Source organism: Nicotiana tomentosiformis, chromosome 12, assembly GCF_000390325.3.
Source record: "Nicotiana tomentosiformis chromosome 12, ASM39032v3, whole genome shotgun sequence".
Taxonomy (NCBI): domain Eukaryota; kingdom Viridiplantae; phylum Streptophyta; class Magnoliopsida; order Solanales; family Solanaceae; genus Nicotiana; species Nicotiana tomentosiformis.
The window spans coordinates 83,500,078-83,521,510 of record NC_090823.1 but is presented as its reverse complement, the minus strand read 5'-3'; the positions used below and the strand labels follow the sequence as shown (position 1 = coordinate 83,521,510).

At 40.6% G+C, this 21,433-nt stretch overlaps 1 protein-coding gene across 1 annotated transcript; it reads left to right on the top strand.

Moving 5' to 3' along the window:
* Nucleotides 1-3,744: 3,744 nt before the first annotated feature.
* On the top strand, nt 3,745-4,567 carry LOC138902957 (uncharacterized). Its single transcript, XM_070190860.1, has 2 exons — nt 3,745-3,859; nt 4,254-4,567. The coding sequence occupies exons 1-2, from the start codon at nt 3,745-3,747 to the stop codon at nt 4,565-4,567; spliced, it is 429 nt and encodes a 142-aa protein (XP_070046961.1).
* Nucleotides 4,568-21,433: the final 16,866 nt, after the last annotated feature.

Genomic DNA, 21,433 nt, shown 5'->3' with positions numbered 1-21,433 from the left:
AAAGTCAACCACAGGCTCGCCCAGTCAAAACCTGGGTCTAATGGTAGATTCCGACTACCCATGACCCCACGAGTTCATATATCTGATTAGTTTCGAAATCGAAGTCCAAATCGACTATCAAAACGCAAATTCTTATTTTTTTCAAAAACTTGACAAAATTTCACAAATTTTCACTTTGATTCACATGATTTTGATGTTAAAATCTAAGATATATTGATGGAATATGATTAGAGATAGATTATAATCACTTTTCCAAAGTTTGTAAATAAAACTCCCTCTTCAAAATCGCCTCTTACCGAGTCTAGGGTTCCAAAATATGAAAATGAGATCAAAACTCTCATCACTCGACTTTTTGTCCAGTCACAGGTGTCGCAATTGCGACTTGGGTTCACAAATGCAGACCCTGCAAATAAAAAGAAACCATCAAAAAAGTGAAGTCCCTCACACTCTTGCTGTCATCGCAAATGCGACAATTAGCTCGCAATTGCGAACTGTGGACTTCCGCAAAAGCGATCAAAGTGATCGCAAATGCGACCAATGCCCAGCTCAGACCAGTATTGCAAATGCGATGGGGAGTTCTCAAATGCGAACTCTTAAGGCCACAATTCTCTTCGCAAATTCAATGATTAAGCTCGCAAATGCGACCTATTTCTCACAAATGTGACCTATTTCTCGCAAATGCGAGATCTGAGCACCATCAAAAATCTGAACCTCATATGAACTCTCCTACACGCATCTGAAACACACACGATCCCTCACGGCTCCAAACCAAATATAAACACAAGTTTAAAAACATAACATGAAATCGCTTGTGCGATAATCAAAATAACATCTAAAATCATGAAACGTGTAACACCCCGGAAAATTTCAAAGTACTTAAGTGGTAAGCCCGATAAATTTTGCAAAGAAAATAATGTTTCATGGTGTCAGACTAGGTTTACATATTTGAGAATCGTAGAAATTCTGATATGAACTATGGTAAGATAGTGGCATTTGCTCAAGCCACAGAGACCCGCAAATTGAAGAACAGAATTGAGTGTCAGAGTATCAGCAAGGCTTGATCCACGGGCAACTTTGGTGGTTCTTCCGGTGGTGGTGGTGGTGGTGGTAGGTTGGCATTCAGGGGAGGGTCATCAGGACCATCCCAATCATTCGCCCAGTCTTCAATGGATGCACAGTCATCTGGAACCAGTCATGGCAACAAGGGACCCCACCAGCAGGGTCAGCCCGACAAAAGGTTTCAACATTGGAGGCTTCCATGCCCTAAGTGTGGGAGGATGCACTTTGGGTCCTATTTCATGGACCTACCAGTATGCTATGGGTGTGGTTTGCGGGGTCATATTCAGAGAGATTGTCGCTCGTCCCGCTGAAATATGGGCAGAGGCATGGCACAGCCAGCTGATTCTATAGCTACTACATCCACAGCACTTCCAACTTGAGGCACCCCAGCACCCACAGGAAAAGGTGCAGCTAGAGGTGGTGCACAAAATTCAGGAGGACCCAATAGATTTTATGCTATGCGTAGACGTCGTAAATCAGAGTCTTCTCCAGATGTTGTCACAGGTATATTGACTGTCCAATCTCATGATGTATATTCTCTTATTGATCCCGGTTCCACTTTATCATATGTCACTCCTTATATTGCTACGGAATTTGGGATAGAACCAGAACAGCTTTATGAGCCGCTCTCTGTATATACTTTGGTTGGTGAGTCTATTTTGGTCGTGCGGGTTTATAGGGATTGTGTTGTCACATTGCGTGGTCGAGACATTATGGCCGATCTTATTGAATTGAGAATGGTTGATTTTGATGTGATAATGGGGATGGATTGGCTTTATTCTTGTTTTGCCAAGCTTGATTTCCGAACCAGGACTGTTAGGTTCAAATTTCCAAATGAGCTAGTATTGAGTGGAAGGGTGATGATGTAGTGCCAAATGGTAGGTTTATTTCCTACCTTAAGGCCACAAATATGATAAACAAGGGATGTATTTACCATTTGGTCCGGGTTACAGACACTGATGCTGAGGCACCTACACTTGAGTCTGTGCCTGTTGTGAATGAATTTCCAGGAATTTTTCCTGATGAACTCCCTGGGATCCCACCAAGCAGGGAGATTGAATTTGGGATTGATGTGATGCCAAACACACATCCTATATATATTCCACCCTACAAAATGGCACCGGCAGAATAGAAGGAACTAAAGGAAAAATTGAGAGATTTGTTAGAAAAGGATTTTATCCGGTCGAGTGTGTCACCTTGGGGCGCACCGGTCCTTTTTGTAAGAAAGAAAAATGGGTCACTGAGAATGTGTATTGACTATCAGCAACTTAATAAGGTCAAAATCAAGAATAAGTACCCACTGCCAAGGATAGATGACTTGTTTGATCAATTGCAAGGTGCCAAGTACTTCTCCAAGATTGATTTAAGATTCGGGTATCACCAATTGAAGATCAGGGAGCGGAATATTCCGAAAATAGCTTTTAGAATCCGGTATGGGCATTTTGAATTTCTGGTGATGTCTTTAGGGCTAACAAATGCCCCGGCAGCCTTCGTGGATCTTTTGTATCACGTTTTCAAGCCATTCCTCGACTCTTTTGTGATAGTGTTTATTGATGATATTCTTGTATATTCACGAAGTCGAGAAGACCATGCCGATCATCTCAGGGTAGTTCTGCAAACCCTGCATCAGCACCAGTTATATGCAAATTTTCAAAGTGTGAATTTTGGCTTGAATCGGTCATATTCTTGGGTCATGTAGTTTCTAGTGACGGAATTAAGGTTGATCCTCAGAAAATTTCAGCGGTGAAGAATTGGCCGAGGCCTACAACTCCAATAGAGATTCGCAGTTTCTTAGGCTTAGCTGGATTTTACAGAAAGTTTGTGGAGAGGTTTTCTACTCTTGACTTTCCGTTGACTAAATTGAAGCAGAAGGCAATTAAGTTCCAATGGTCAGATGCTTGTGAAACGAGTTTCCAGGAATTGAAAGCAAGACTAACTACAGCGCCGGTGTTGACTCTACCAGAGGGTATAGATGGATTTGTGGTATATTGTGATGCTTCAAGAGTCATGCTTGGATGTGTATTAATGCAATATGGTAAAGTGATAGCTTATGCTTCTAGGCAACTAAAGAATCATGAAAAGAACTATCCAACATATGATTTAGAACTTGCGGCGGTGGTATTTGCATTGAAAATTAAGCGTCATTATTTATATGGGGTCCATGTGGATATATTCACGGACCATAAGAGCCTTCAATGTATTTTCAAACAGAAGGAATTGAATCCGAGGCAGAGAAGATGGCTTGAATTACTCAAAGATTATGACATTGATATTTTATACCATCCGGGGAAGGCTAATGTTGTGGCAGATGCTCTTAGCAGGAAATATATGGGTAGTTTGGCCACTTGGAGGCACATCAGAGGCCATTTGCCAAGGAAGTTCACCGATTGGCTAGTTTGGGAGTTCGTCTTGCGGACTCTAGTGAAGGAGGGGTAATTGTGCAAAATAGGGCTGAATCATCGCTTGTTGTGGAAGTCAAAGAGAAGCAATACAATGATCCATTGTTGGTACAGTTTAAAGAGGGGATTCATAAACATAAGACCATGGCATTTTCTATTGGCATGTATGATGGTACACTAAGGTACCAAGGGCGCACTCTGTGTTCCAAATGTGGATGGTCTCTGTGAAAGAATTTTGACTAAAGCTCACACTTCTAGGTATTTTGTGCACCCAAGTTCTACAAAAATGTATCATGATCTTAAGGAAGTCTATTGGTGGAATGATATGAAGAGGAATGTGGTGGAATTTGTAGCAAGATCTCCGAACTGTCAGCAAGTGAAGGCCGAACACCAAAGGCCTGGTGGGTTGGCACAAAACATAGAAATTCCAATGTGGAAATGGGAAATGATTAATATGGACTTTGTGGTAGGATTACCGCGCACTCCGCGCAAGTATGACTCAATTTGGGTGATTGTGGATCGACTCACAAAATAAGCACACTTTTTGCCGGTTAAGTCTCCGACACAGTGGAGCTGTATGCTCGGTTGTATATCAAACAAATAGTCAGGTTGCATGGCACCCCAGTTTCCATCATTTCTGATCGGGGGCACAATTCACTGATAATTTTTGGAAGAAATTTCAGCAAGTTTTGGGTACTCAAGTGAATATTAGTACAACCTTTCACTCGCAGACTGATGGGCAGGCAGAGCGGACTATTCAGACGCTTGAGGATATGTTGCACGCTTGTGTTATAGACTTCAAAGGTAGCTTGGATGATCATTTACTACTCATAGAATTTGCATATAACAATAGTTATCATGCTAGCATTCAAATGGCACAGTTTGAGGCTTTATATGGTAGGAGATGTAGATATCCTATTGGGTGCTTCGAAACTGGGGAAGAAGAGTTAATAGGGCCAGAACTTGTGCATCAGGCTATGGAAAAAGTTAAAATCATTAAGGAGCGGTTGAAGACTGCTCAAAGTCGTCAGAAATCCTATTCGGATGTTCGTCGTAGAGATTTGGAATTCAAAGAAGATGATTGGGTATTTTTAAATGTTTCCCCATGAAGGTGTAATGCGATTTGGTAAGAAAGGGAAATTGAGTCTGAGGTATGTAGGGCCGTACAAAATCATTCAGAGGATCGGTGAGGTAGCATACAAGCTTGAGCTACCACCTGAGATGTCATTAGTATACTCGGTGTTTCATGTGTCTATGTTAAAGAAAGTAGTTGGAGACCCGACAGTCATTATTCCAGTTGAGACTATTGAGGTAAATGAAGAATTGACTTACGAAGAGATTCCAGTTTCTATTATTGATCGGCAAGTCTGAAAGTTGAGAAACAAAGAAAGTGCATCCGTGAAAGTGCTATGGAAAAGCCAACACTTTGAAGAGGCTACTTGGGAGGCCGAAGAAGAAATGAAGAAAAAGTATCCTTATTTATTTGAATAACCATGTAATTATGAGTTGTGCCTTATGAAAATGCTAAGGGATATTCCTATGAAATATGTATGACTTGTACATTAGGTGTTAAGGGTGTTCCGTTCTGGTAATATAATTGCTTGTGAGGCCACAGTTGGTGTTGTTTTGTATTATGTTACGTTATTGGATTATGTATATGCTGTTAGGATGTGTTTCTGGGGCTCTCAGACAATTGGATAGGCTTAATTACAAGGGAAACTCGGGAGAATATTTTGGAAATTTAGGGAGTTGGTCAAATTTGGGGCTGCTAGTTTGTGGTTTAAAACAAACTAAGTTGCATAAGATGCTAATGACAGATTTTTACCCTCATTCGAGGACGAATGATCCTAAGCGGGGGAGAATGTAACACCCCGGAAAGATTCGAAGTACTTAAGTGGTAAGCCCGATAAATTTTGCAAAGAAACTAATGTTTCATGGTGTCGAACTGGCTCGGACTTTTTGGGTTGAACAATGCACCGAAATGTAAAGAAATATTTTTGGCGGAAAAGTGTATTTCTGCGGTCCATGATGCGGCATTGGAATCACTCTGCGGACCGCATAATGGCCGCAGAGTGAGGCAGTTAATTGGGTCAATTGGAAGCAATTATGCGGCCATAACGATTATGCGGACTGCATAGTGACCGCATACACAGACAGTTCTTTTGGCTATTCTGTAACCAACTATGCGACCGATATGCAGTCCGCATATCGGTTATGTGATCGCATACCTTGTTCCGGAGCTCCATTTTTGGTTTTTTAAAACCCGACCCTATTTCGTTAAATACACTCTTTGGGTCATTTTTGAGCTATTATCTGACATTTTAGAGTAAGAGAAGGTGCCCTAGAGTGAGAAGGTGTTCTCCAATATTTATTCTTCAATTCTTGCTCAAGTTTTGGAAGATTAATAAGGCAAGCTCACTAGGTCTTCATCCTAGAGGTAAGATTCTACACCCTAAACCCTAATTTCGAAACCATCTGAACATGGGTAATTACCAAGATAATGTTTGGGCATGAGAGTTGATTATTTTACATGCATGTGATATCAAGGGGTGTAGGAAGATTGTTGAACTAAGCATGGTAAAGATTGGGTTGTGGAATGATGGAATCCTCCATAAAAGGGACCTTGAAACCTTATGCACACCTTGTGTTTGATAAAATACTCAAATGAGCTAGAAACATGATCATCTTCCTAATTGTGGTTCAATTTGTTATATTTCTAAAATGGATTGAAGTTGCTAAGAATTCCGGAACGTTTTAGAGTTTAAGGGAGCTCAATTGAGGTATGTTGGCTAAACTCTTCTTTAAGAGTTGGAATTCTCATTATCCTTGTAAGTTCCGAGATGTTGATTATAAATCGAGTATTCCGATAAGTGTTTTGATGAAAATATATGTTCAATTCGTATTTCAAATGCTCTTATCATATTGCATTATAAATTGAGGATGTGTCCCAAACTATGGATTACGTATCCACATGTTATAATTTCTAGTCATGATTTATGTGAAAGGTATTATGACAAGTTGTATAGAGATTGTGATTGTGATACACCTCCACCCACATACACTGGAGTGAGGCAGCATGACCGATTTGTGTGGGAATTATGGTATAGAGATTGTGGTTGTGATACACCACCACCAGCATATATATTGGGGTGAGGCGGCATGACCGCTTTGTGTAGGGATTATGATATTGTGGGACTGCACCTCCACCCGCTTACATTAGGGTGAGGCGGTATGACCACTTTGTGTATGGTTTTGGTATTGTTGTGGAACCACCACCCGCATACATTGGGGTGAGGCGTCATAGCCGCTTTGTGTTGGTATTGGTATCGTTGATGCATTTTCACCCGCATACATTGGGGTGAGGCGGCATAGCCTCTTTGTGTAGGTTCTTGGTACTATGGTTATACATCCACCTGCATATATTAGGTGAGGCTGTGGGGCCGCTCTGGGTGAAGATGGTTATATAGGATCTCATCTTAAATCCTATAAATGTTGTTGATAGCTTTTAATGAGCTTGCTATGGTTGAGACAGTTATCTATATTATTCTATTTCCGCACTAGTTCATCATAATTATCTTGTAGTTCTAAATGCTTAAATTGGTGTTTAGTTTTCATACTAGTACTATTCGACGGTACTAACATCCCTTTTGCCGGTGGCGCTGCATCATTAAATGGATGCAGGTGGTTCCACAGCAGGAGACATTGATCAGTGATAGCAGTACACCTTCTTCCCAACTGACTTGGTGAGCCCCACTTCATTCTAGGGTCATGTATCTTTTGATCTTTATGTATTATGGTTGAGGTATAGTCGGGGCCTTGTTGCCGGAATTATCATTGTACTCTTATTTATCTATAGAGGCTCCGTACACATAGTGTGGGTTGTGTATTGGTACTGGGAAAGACAAACTATGCTATGTTGTTGTTGTATTACTTGTCCATTTGAGACTTTAAAAATGGTGAAACTTATGGTAAGAAATTGGTAACTGCAGACACGACCACTTTATTGTTTAATTAAGGAAAACATATATTTTCTTTATTCATGAATGAGTTTGGGTAGAAGAAATATAACAGGCTTGCTCAGTCGGGTTCAACCGAGTGAACCCAAGAACTTCTAAAAACACAACCGCTCGTTAGGTTCCAAATGAAAAAACTGACCTATTCCAAGTCCCGAATAAGAAATCCAAACACGATAGCTATGAAGTCAACCTATGGTCAAACTTATCAAAATTCTAAGCCTTTAAATTGCCAACTTTTGGCTAAACAACACAAATCAACATGCGGACCTCCGAATTTGATTTCGAGCATCCCTAGTCCAAAATCACGATGCGGACCTATCGGGTCCATCAAAGCAACACTACGGGGTCATTTTCACAAAAGTCAAACCTCGGTCAACATTTCCAACTTAAGCTTCTATAGTGAGAATCACTCATTTAAATTCATTTTGAACCATCCGAAAATCAAATTCGACCATGCAAGAAAGTCATAATACATAGTAGAAATCTACTCAAGACCTCGAACCAGTGAATGGAACCTTAAAGCTCAAAATGACAGGTCAGGTCGTTACATATGCTTCAAGCTAAATCAATGTCACACGATAAGGACTGAAAGAAGTGGAATTTCCTAATAGTTTTGTAGCCTCTGAAAGATAAGTACAGATGTCTCCTTACCGATCCGCAAGACTCTACTAAACTTTCTTGTGACTCGTAGGACCTATGAACCTAGAGCTCTGATACCAGCTTGTCACAATCCAAAATCTCACCTAAGGAATCATGATGGCACCTAGTCTCTAAGATTAGATAAGCTTAAAACATGAGGAGATCTAACAGAGATAACCATCTTAACTATATAAAACTTAAACTAATAAATGGGATAGCGTAACTAAAACTGAATAAATGTTATATAATTGCCATAACCGGTAGTACAGAGTCATAAGCTCTACCGACAAACACTAGAATTTCTAAATACAATATTGTTCTAAAATGAATATAAACATCAGTAAAGATAATATCCGAAGGTGACTCCGAGGATTGCAAACGTCAAGCAGCTATATCTTAAAGTCTCCAACCGCAGAGACACAACTCTCAAAAACCAACACGATCAAAAGTACCTGGATCTGCACAAAAATGTGCGGAAGCGTAGCATGAGTACACCACAACGGTACCAGTAAGTACCAAGACTAACCTCAGAGGAGTAGTGAGGAGGTATGTCAAGACATCACTAGACATAAAACATGTGTAAGATATTAACATAAAGCTAGCAATGGAAAGAATGTTAATGGAAGGCTAACAGCGTAAAAATTATTACTCCCTCTGTTTCAATTTAGATGACACACTTTTCTTATTAGTCCGTTCCAAAAAGAATGACATATTTCTACAATCAGAAATAATTCAGCTGTAAATGAGAAACTTTTATAACGTCACAAATGTCATGGCCCCGCAAAGCTTTTACCCCTTAAGCTTTTGTGACCACAAGTTTCAAAAGTCTTTTTTTTTCTTAAACTCCGTGTTGATTCAAACTACCTCATCTAATTTGAAACGGATGGAGTAATATAAAACCAACCAAGTAATAATGGAAAGACAATTGGAAACAAGAAGTAAATGGGTAATAAAGCAGCAACATAATCAGAACATAGATGAAATATGAATGAACTCAAATTCGGAAAACAGATGACAATTCAAGTAATCAAATCGTTCTCAACGCATGACTTACAATAAGAATTACCCCGAGGCACCACACCTCGTAACCACAAATCTTAAGCCACAATTATGAATCTTACACGCATAGCACCTCGTGCCCACATTATGAATCACTTTCGCACGACTAAGTCCACGTGCGACAATGTACATTGTATCCGTGTCAAATACCAAATAAAATGTTCAAGAAGCTTATTTGAATACAATAAGGTGTAATAACAAACTTGAATAAAGTAAGGCGTCAAATAAGATAATGAGTTTATTTTAAAAAATAAATAAAGTAAAGTAAAGTACAATTTATACAAAATAGAGTATCAAATGAGTTTAGTTTAGAAATCCATAAGGTAAAGTAAAATAACATTTTTAAACTAAGAAAAACATCAGATAAGTTAACGAATTAAATATACAATTTGTTAAATTAAGGTGTGATAACAATTCACGTAAAGTAAAACATCAAATAGGGTAATGAGTTTAATTTGAGAACCCAATTAAAGTAAAATGTGATAATCATTTAAAAATAGCAAAGCACCGAGTGAGATAACGAGTTTTTGTCTTAAGAGTCACATAAAATAAAGCATGTTAATAATTCTTTTATTTAAAACCCCTGTCCAAGGGTAGATTTTGACTACCATAATCCCACGAGTCCATACATATGTTTTGTTTCAAAATCCGAGTCCAAATCGAATCTCAAAACTCAAACTCTCATTTTTCAAAACATAGACAAAGTTTCTCAAAATTTCACTTTGATTCTCATAATTTTGATGTTAAAACTCTCATATAATCATGAAAAATAGTTGAAAATTGAATAAAATACTTTACCCAATGATTCTAGATCCCTCTTCAGAATCGTCTCCTACTGAGTCTAGGGTTTAATGATGTAAAAATGAGACTAAATATCACGTCCTCAACTTTTTGTCTAGGCACAGGTGTCGCAAATGCGAACCTTGCAAATGCGAGGAAATTATCACAAAAGTGAAACCCCACCAATCCCTGCTGCCATCGCAAATGGGATGAATAGTTCACAATTGCGAACATGGCATACTTCGCAAATGCGACCATCGAGATCGCAAATGCGAGACCAAAAATACCTGATGTCACGACCCAAAATCCATAAATGTCGTGATGGCGCCGGAGACCGCTGTCATGCAAGCCAACAATAAATACTTAATTGGGTTTTCATTTTTGTTACTTTTGAAATCATATTTTTCTTCAATTTAAATAGTAAAGAATGGGGATTTACAGAGTAAATAATAATGCTTTTAACAAATTCAATACAGAACAACCCATAATCATCCCAAAATCCGGTGTCACAAGTTCATAAGCATCAACTAGGAAGGAAAATAAAATACAACATTTGTCCGGAAATACAAATTTGGATAGGAGAAATATAAATACTCTGAAGGAGACTCTGCTGGTTGCGGATCATAGTAGAGAGTGCAGCTCTCCAAAGTCCCCGCAATAACCGTGCCTCTGCGCCCAAAGGCCTCTAGACATATATGTACCTGCACAAAAATGTACAGCAAGTGTAGTATGAGTACAGAAATCAACGCGTACCCAGTAAGTATCCCGCCTAACCCCGAAGAAGTAGTGATGAGGGGTTGACTTCGACACTTACTATGGGCTATAAATAGGATATCAATGATATAATTCAGTATGGATTATATGAACGGTTTCAAGCTCAATATTTTGAAGTAAGTAAGCAGTTCTTTTATAATTAAGAAATCTCCAAATTTATCTCCCATTATTTAATAATTTATCTCAGGCTGAGGAGGCAATATCATTTATTGCAAATTCCAAAACAATCAATTATGTCATGCGCAAATCATGTCGAGGTCGTACGGCACGATCCAACATAAAATTAAACTGTGCACTGCTGGAGGGTCAAACGGCGCGAACCATAGATGCATCTATTTAATTTGTCGAGGCGTTCGGCCCGTTCCACAAAAGATAAGCACATTCAAACAACCAAATTAATGATTTATTTAGGTTTGATGTTCAAAGAAATATCAACTCCCACTAACGATCAAGTGACCCGTCCGAAACCCAAGTAGGTGAAGTTTAACCTTTTGAAATTCCTTTATCAAGTTCCAATATGTTTTAAATGGTTACATTAACAAGTAGGATGAAAGTATCGCAAATATATCGTGATTTGGGTCCTAGACTACCCGGACGTAAGCATGATAGTAGCTACGCACGGACTCTCGTCACCTCGTACATACGTAGCTCCCACAAATAGAAGCACATATTGAATTATTTCACCTATGGGGAAAATTCCTTCTTACAAGGTTACAAAGGAGACTTACCTCGCTCCATTACCGGCTCCCAAGCCCTTTCGACGACTCATACTAATGCCCAACGCTCCAAAACTGGTCAATAATTATGCAAACCCATTAATATAAACTCATTATAATCCTATTTACAACAATTCCCAACTCTGCTTGAAAAGTCGATCAAATCGCCCTCGGGCCCACGTGCTCGGATTCCGAAAATATTTGAAGATAAACTTTCCCCATGAAATCACGGACTCAAATATATAATTTATTCTCAACTCCATGTCCAAAATTCGTGGTAAAAATCCAAATATACAAGATTCTAGTTTTTTCCACCAAAGCCCCAATTTCTACTAATTCTGATGTTCAAATTCATATAAACTCATGTATTTAACTTAAAATTGTGAAGAAAGCACTTACCCCATTATGATTGATGAATATGGCACTCTAATGTGCTCCAAAATCGGCTCCCATGGGCGAAATGAAATGAGATAGAGCCAAACCCTCATTTTAAAGAAGACACTGCCCAGCCCCGACTTTCGCACAAGCAGTCTTCCACAAGACCCCTCAACTCCGCATCTGCGTCCACCATCCGCTTCTATGCCTCCACTTCAGTGGCTCCGCGCGCGCAGGTGCGGTCCTGCTTCTGCGGATCTCGACCGCATCTGCGGTCCATGCCTCCCCCAGCAAAATCCGCTTATGTGAGTCCATTTTCCCGTACCTGCGGGCTCGCACCTGCGGCCCTCTTCACGCAGGTGCGATTACACCAGATGCCCAGCTGCTTCAGCCCTTCTTCAAATTCCATATTCGATCCGTTAACCACCCGAAATCCACCCGAGGCCCCCGGAACCCAGTCCAATCACACCAACCAGTTCCAAAACATAATGCGAACCTGCTCGAGGTTTCAAATCACATCATACAACGCTAATACCACGAATCGCACTCTAATTCAAGCTTTATGAACTTTAGAACTTCAAACTTCCTCATTCGATGTCGAAACCTATCAAATCACACCCGATTGCTCTCGAATTTTGTACACAAGTCATATTTGACATTACGGACCTACTCCGACTTCTGGAATCGGATTCCGACCCCGATATCAAAAAGTCCACTTCCAGTCAAACTTCTCAAAAACCTTCAATTTCTAACTTTCACCAAACGACTCCAAAATGACCTACGGACCTCCAAATCCACTTCCGGACGCACTCCCAATACCGGAATCACCATACGGAGCTATTCTCAGACTTGGAATTCCAAACAGACATCGATAACATTTAAATGCACGTCAACCCAAATTTATGGAATTTTTCCAAAATGCTAACTTCCACAATAGGTGCAGAAACGCTCCCGGGGCATCCAAAACCCGATCCGAACATAAGCCCAAGTCCGAAATCATCGTACGAACCTGCTGGAACCTTCAAATCAAGATTCCGAGGCCGTTTACTCTAAAATCCAATCTTAGTCAATTCTTCCAACTTAAAGCTTTCGTAATGAGAATTTTCTTTCCAATTCAACTCTGAACTTCCCGAGATTCGATCCCGACCACGCATACAAGTCATAATACCTGAAGTGAAGCTGCTCATAGCCTCAAACTGCCGAACGACGCGCTAGAGCTCAAAACGACCGGTCGGGTCGTTACATTGTCGCCCACTTAAACATACGTTCATCCTTGAACATGCTAAGAACTGCACTGGAGTTGTCCGAAATCACTTTTTAGTACCCCGTTCACCTACCCGTGCTACCACAACTCAGTTGAGCACACTAGCTTGAGTAAATCTGAAGATTCCCCTTTGGTTTAGTCAAATTTGCCTTAGAGCCAAATTCCAACATTCGGAATCTTCTGCCAGTACTATTTCCAACATACGATCACCGTATCAATCACCACCCGATGTACCAAAACATGACAGCATACCTTTGATGAATTCACACCATGCACCGCATAATTCACATGACCATAATAACATCCTCTGATAACAATAGCCGAAATTCCACGAACCTGATGTCCACAACACACCTCATGCCACATACATGTCCTGCTCCAACTCTTGTAATGTTGCTGTAGCGGAAAAGATGCGTAGAAATTTACAACCAACTGCCGAGTCAACCATTCATTGAGTTTCTCCCCTTGACGAGAACTATTACCTCATTCTGGACTGAATACCGATATTTACTCTTAAACTATGCCTTATACCGATCTTATCATACTGACCCCGGGTCCAATAATCACGTCTCTCCTAGTATAAGCTGCCCAGGCAATAAGCCACCTCAGACATCTGCCAAAAATCTCATATGATGCCACAATGTGCCGATAAACTACAAACTTGAATGTGATACATAAGGAAAACAAACTCTGGAAAGAACTACTCAACCCATGTAACTAATTAAACAACCAAAAATGCGTTATGAACCTTCCTTAGAAAATGAGAAACAAAACACACAAGAATAGCTATAGGGAACTGCACTCAACATCACACTGTTGCGGCATGCAACCAGATCCAAACAACATGTCTGTGGCGGCATGCCACCTGATTCACACATAATAACCTGTAAGGAATTAGTTACCGAGCTAAAATGCTCATACCTGCGAAATACCCGAATATCGGCCACAAACACGCCAAGTGCATAATACCATCCCTGGGGAGACAGATAGCGTCATACGCTACAAACTCAAGCACAACTAAGGTGTGATATATGATCTAACTCTTGATATCCATCCTTCTCACATAACACCATCGCTACGCGGAACCTCAACACATATGAAATCATCAAGCCATTTCACAACTCATACGGCACAATATAGTATTACATGAAATAGTCGGCGGCGAAATAACATCCAACATCCGAATACTCCTCCACAAGGAGCGTTATACTGAAATGAACACATCCGGCCCTATATAGAGCCCACATTCATATCTAGATTCATCCACGGACCTCAAGCCGATTCTGACCGTACCACACTGGGCTAATAACCTTTCAAAAATCCAGGGTAAACCTTTTTCCCACGACACACAAGAATAGCCGCCAAATCCAGAACAAACATTCTCAGTTCACAACCAATAAATCGAGCGTCCTTCAGGCATAAATTCTCACATCAGTGATAGTACCACAACCTCCATACTTGGTTTCCATCTTTAATCATTTAAGTGACTACCTGTCATACTTATACAATCTTTCTGTGGGGCACGATCCCCCGACCTTCTGTACCAGACAACTATTTTGCACATTCATACTACCGGCCACACCAACACAGTAAAGCAATTCAATAATCTGCATTCAGTATGCAAAGCCTCTTCACACCAGACACCAATCTCAAGTGACGCCAAAAATAATGTCAGCTAACTCTAACCATCTGAGTCCTTTATCGCTCATCCGAGCTCGTGACATTCATGTCAACACCGAACCACAACCTTGATCCTCAACTTCCAACTCCCATGCTACTCACTACACTTAATCATGCCAATGCACAAGAGCATAAAAATTTCATCATAACTCTGAAACCACTAATAGGGTAAACACTTCATCATATAGAAACATCTTACTTAGCTCATTGTAAGATAACCATTGCAACACGCAGCCAAATTCCCATTACCACAGAAAATACAAACCTCGGGTAGTGGTTTAAACCACCATAACTCATCCGGAAATCCCTTTACACCAGAAAGCCATACACATTGAATACCTCCCAAATCAACCAAGTTGTGGTGGCGCTCAAGCCCAAGTGTACAACTATAAACCACATGTATAACTTCACGCTGGAGAAACTAGTCACTGCCATAACCGTGTTGATTCAACCATTACCAACCGGGCCACTTCTTCTAATTTACTCGGGACTTGCCCTAGAAATAATAATCGCTCCATTCAAAACATCATGAATACAATTCCGCACTCATCCTGAGTGACCTTATTTCACGAGACCACGTTTGTCTCAAAACCCACGAACCATCACATACTTTCCTTTTGTGCATATTCGCATCTTCAACAGGTACACTCATTCTGATTATTTTCCTATGATTTCGAAGTTATTTTCTCCCATTCTTCCACTACTACACCGCATAGTGAAGATAACATACTCCAAGCCCCTTTTATAATCTGCTACAACAGCTTAATACTTAACCATACTATGGACTCGAAATCATTAGGCACCACACTTTAACTTTTGAATCCACTAGGATCGTTGTTGAGAGTCACCCACTCTGACTTGGTCCCGAATATAATCAAAATCCAAGGCTCCACTAGCATACGAACGCACTCTCAAGAAGCACCCGGCTGAATCACTTTCCTTGTAAATCGCCTTTACACAAAGCATAAATCCTGAATCTTCCCAAAGCCTAAACATGAGTCAATAAGGCCAACTATAGCACACATTCCTCAATCCTTTGCTCAAATAACCGTTGATGTTCTCTTTCCTTAGTCGTAATAACCCACCAATATACCGATAACCAGAAATCTCATAAGTAGACAACCATGCAATACCATTGTAGGTGGTGGGGGCTCTCCCACTTAGCTTGAAGCTACCATTGCATAATTCTGGAATCCACCTAGGCTCCTTATCCCCCATTGACATGATCTTGCACAATCAACCCGCCAATCTACCTCAAAATCTTCTTGTTAACCATTTCATGAACCCTATGAATCACTAGCCACGTTTTAATATTCAACCTCTCACGAGATAGCCAGTAGAATTTTTCAAAGAAGCTTCGTCAGCCACGCGACCGCTGACCTGCTCAGAGGAGATAACCCACATGTGGAAATTACATGCCGACATCTTCCAATGTCACTGCACTGGGTACACTTACTACATAATCAGTAACCCATCTTGAGCTCGTGCTTATTCACCAGTTGTACAAGTTCGTCCACTCCTCATGGACATCAACTAAAAGGTGCGACAGTACATTCCCATCCAATGTCATAAAGTATCCTTCCTATCAGGCAACTCCTTCCCATCGTATCCACTCTCCCCTGTATAATAGCTAATATTCCAAATTAAGTCTGTAGACCTAGTCACTGTCCACCATGAAATCCCGAATCACTCTAAACGTTTCCCAAGGCATGTAGTTATCCTACCACCCTACCCATCTGATACTCTGCCACTCTCCCACTTTGCTCAAACCCTCTCCTTTAAGCAACTACCCGACTTCTGTTTCTCACACTTGGCCTTCTAGAAATTTAACCACCGCAAGACACCTCCCACATGTTCCTCTTCATCCTTCGCTGCCCAGATGTTGCCTTAAATCAAAAACTACCTCTGTAACACTTGAACCAATTGATCGCTACCAACTTTTAAACCTTTTCAAAGATCATCTTCCTTGAGCCCTCAACACTCGTACCACCAATTAAGTCCTGAACCACCGCACACTGTGATCTCTGACAACCGTTTCCCTAGCACTATTTCACACTACCCTGCCCCGAAGGCTAATTGATGAAGACTATAACATCGGCGAACTTAACACATTCAATCCAGGGCGACGACACCACATCATAGATGAAAATTCTACCATGCTCGAAATACCAAGTCTCGTTACTCCGTCAAGCCAAACTTGAACATTCATAGTCTGATTGCCTTTCCTTCGCCAGAAATAAAATACTGGATCTCTGAGTCATGCACTGAGTAAACCTTATTCCAATTCATTCACTACTTCGATGCATAGACAAGCATACTACCATTACACAAACACGGTGTGATAGCAACGCACAAGTCGTCATAACAATCAATGCCAAACCTCAAAACCATAGGTAATACTGATACTGAGCTGCAATGACAGAATGGCCTTCCACAAGGAAACGACAATAGCCCAATAAAATACGCAGGGAGAAACATCCTGCACCACATCTGTAGTACCATTAAAATTCCTCGATTCCCAATTTATAATAAGAGCTTCGCATTGCATAAGACTGAATATGAAGTAAATGAAAACATAAGCCTCAAAAGAATCGAATTACACGATGAGGAATCAAGAAGGGGAGTGCTCCTAGCAGTCTTGTAGCCTCTCTAAGATAAGTACAGATGTCTCTGTACCGATCTGCAAGACTCTACTAGACTCGCTCATGACTCGTGAGACCTAAGTGAACCTAGTGCTCTGATACCATATTGTCACAACCCAAAATCCATAAAGGTCGTGATAGTGCCGGACACCGTTGTCAGGCAAGCCAACAATAAATACTTAATTGGCTTCTCATTTCTGTTACTTTTGAAATCATATTTTCCTTCAATTTAAATAGTAAAGAATGAGGATTTACAGAGTAAATAATAATGCTTTTAACAAATTCAATACAAAACAACCCATAATCATCCCAAAACCCGACGTCACAAGTGCATGAGCATCAACTAGGAAGTAAAATAAAATACAACATCTGTCCGGAAATACAAATTTGGACAGGAGAAATATAAATACTCTGAATGAGACTCTGCTGGTTGCGGATCGTATTAGAGAGTGCACACCTAAGTCCCCGCAATAACCGCGCCTCTGCACCCACAATACCTCTAGACATATATGTACTTGCACAAAAATGTGCAGCAAGTGAAGTATGAGTACGGAAATCAACGCGTACCTAGTAAGTATCCTGCCTAACCATGAAGAAGCAGTGACGAGGGGTCGACTTCGACACTTACTATGGGCTATAAATAGGATATCAATGATATAATTAAGTATGGATTATATGAACGGTTGCAAGCTCAATATTTTGAAGTAAGTAAGCAGTTCTTTTATAATTAAGAAATCTCCAAATTTATCTCCCATTATTTAATAATTTATCTCAGGCTGAGGAGGCAATATCATTTACTGCAAATTCCAAAACAATCAATTATGTCATACGCAAATCATGTCGAAGTCGTACGGCACGATCCAACATAAAATTAAACTGTGCACTGCTGGAGGGTCGAACGGCGCGAACCATAGATGCATCTATTTAATTTGTCGAGGCTTTCGGCCCGTTCCACAAAAGATAAGCACATTCAAACAACCAAATTAATGATTTATTTAGGTTTGATGTTCAAAGACATATCAATTCTCATTGACGGTCAAGTGACCTGTCCGAAACCCAAGTAGGTGAAGTTTAACCTTTTGAAATTACTTTATCAAGTTCCAATATGTTTTAAACGGTTAAATTAACAAGTAGGATGCAAGCATCGCAAATATAACGCGATTTGGGTCCTAGACTACCCCAACATAAGCATGATAGTAGCTACGTACGTACTCTCGTCACCTCGTATGTACGTAGACCTCACAAATAGAAGCACATGTTGAATTATTTCACCTATGGGGTAAATTCTCTATTACAAGGTTAGAAAGGAGACTTACCTCACTCCGAAGTTCCATAACTGGCTCCCAAGCCCTTCCGACGACTCAAACCGATGCCCAACGCTCCAAAATTGGTCAATAATTATGCAAACCCATTAATATATACACAAATACTTATTATAATCCTATTTACAACAATTCCCAACTCTTCTTGAAAAGTCAATAAAATCGCCCACGGGCCCACGTGAACGAATTCCGAAAATATTTGAAGATAAACTTTGCCCATGACATCACGGACTCAAATATATAATTTATTCTCATCTCCATGTCAAAAATTCGTGATCAAAGTTCAAATATACAAGATTCTAGTTTTTTCCACCAAACCCCAATTTCTACTAATTCCCATGTTCAAATCCATATAAACTAATGTATTTAACTCAAAATTGTGAAGAAAGCACTTACCCCATTATGATTGATGAAGATGGCACTCCAATGTGCTCCAAAATCGGCTCCCAAGGGCAAAATAAAATGAGATAGAGCCAAACCCTCATTTTAAAGAAGACACTGCTCGGCTCCGACTTCCGCACCTGCGGTCACTTGACCGCTTCTGCGATTCCGCAGGTGCGGCCCAACTACCGCTTCTTCGATCTTCCACAAGACCCCTCAACTCTGCATATGCGGCCACCATCCGCTTCTGCGGCTCCACGTGCGGAGGTGCGGTCCTGCTTCTACGGATCTCGACCGCATCTGCGGTCCACACCTCCCCCAGCAAAATCCGCTTCTGCGAGTCCTTTTTCCCGTACCTGCGGCCCTCTTCACGCAAGTGCGATTACACTAGATGCCCATCTGCTTCAGCCCTTCTTCAAATTCCATTTTTGATCCGTTAACCACCCGGAACCCCGTCCAATCACACCAACCAGTTCCAAAACATAATGTGAACCTGCTCGAGGTTTCAAATCACATCAAACAATGCTAATACCACGAATCGCACTCTAATTCAAGCTTTATGAACTTTAGAAATTCAAACTTCCTCATTCGATGCCGAAACCTATCAAATCACGCCCGATTGCCCTCAAATTTTGCACACAAGTCACATTTGACATTACGGACCTACTCCAACTTCCAGAAATGGATTCCGACCCCGATGTCAAAAAGTCCACTTCCGGTCAAACTTCTAAAAAACCTTCAATTTCTAACATTCGCCAAACGACTTCAAAATGACGTACGGCCTCCAAATCCACTTCTGGATGAGCTCCCAATACCGGAATCACCATACGTAGCTATTCTGAGACTCGAAATTCTAAACGGATATCGCTAACATTGAAATGCACTTCAACCCAAATTTATGGAATTCTTCCAAAATGCTAACTTCCACAATATGTGTCGAAATGCTCCCGGGGCATCCAAAACCTGATCAGAACATATGCCCAAGTCCGAAATCATCATACAAACCTGCTGGAATCTTCAAATCCCAATTCTGAGACCGTTTACTCTAAAATCCAATCTTAGTCAATTCTTCCAATTTAAAGCTTTCGAAATGAGAATTTTCTTTCCAATTCAACTGCGAACTTCGCGAAATTCAATCCCAACCATGCGTACAAGTCATAATACCTAAAGTGAAGCGGCTCATGGCCTCAAACTGCCGAACAACGCGCTAGAGATCAAAAATACCGGTCGGGTCGTTACACCTTATCTCACCAGCAATTTTAAAGCTCTTCCAAATATTCCAAAATGCGTCTAAAACTCACCCGAGCCCTCGAGGCTCCAAACCAAACATCAACCCAAATCAAAAAACAAAACACGAACTCACTCGTGTGATCAAATCATCAAAATAACATCTAAAATCATGAATTGGACCTCAAAACACATGAATTCAACATGAAACTCAAGAACTTCTAAAAACACAACTGTGTATCTGACTCCTATCAAATAAACCTGGAATGATGCCAAACATTACGGACAAGTTCCAAATGCAAAAATGGACCTATTCCAAGTCCCGAAACAAAAATACAAATATGATAGCTATGAAGGCAACCTACGGTCAAACTTATAAAAATTCTAAGCCTTTAAATTGCCAACTTTCGGCAAAATAACACACATCAACCGACAGACCTCCGAATTTGATCTGGGCATACGCCCAAGTCTAAATTCTTGATACGAATCTATCAGAGCCATCAAACACCATTCCAGTGTCATTTCCACAAAAGTCAAACCTCGGTAAACATTTTCAACTTAAGCTTCTAAAGCGAGAATCACTCATCCAAATTCATCCTGACACATCCAAAAATCAAATCTAACCATACACACAAGTCATAATACACAATATGAAGCCACTCAAGACCTCGAGCCACAGAACGGAACCTTATAACTAAAAACGACTAGTCAGGTCGTTAGAAGGTCGGTGTTATATTATGAAACATGTTGGTATGTTCGGACAGGGTCCCAGGGGCCTCGGATGTGTTTCGGATGAGTTTCAGGTCATTTTGCTCATGTTTGGAGTTGCTGGATTTCTGGTGTTTTAGTTGTTCATCGCAATCGTGAAGATGAAGTCGCGATCGTGAAGTGATTCTTGGAGCTCAGTGATTTTGTTCATCGAGGATGCGACTGTGGACATGCGTTCGCGAAGGTTCAGTTGGTTGTTGTCCGCGTTCGCGTCTTTGCTTCCGCATTCGTGTAAGGAAGATGGGGGCTGGTGGAATATTACTCATTATTTACGTGATATGTTAGATGCGTTCGCAAAGTTGTACCTCATTGTTCATCGCATTCGCGAGATA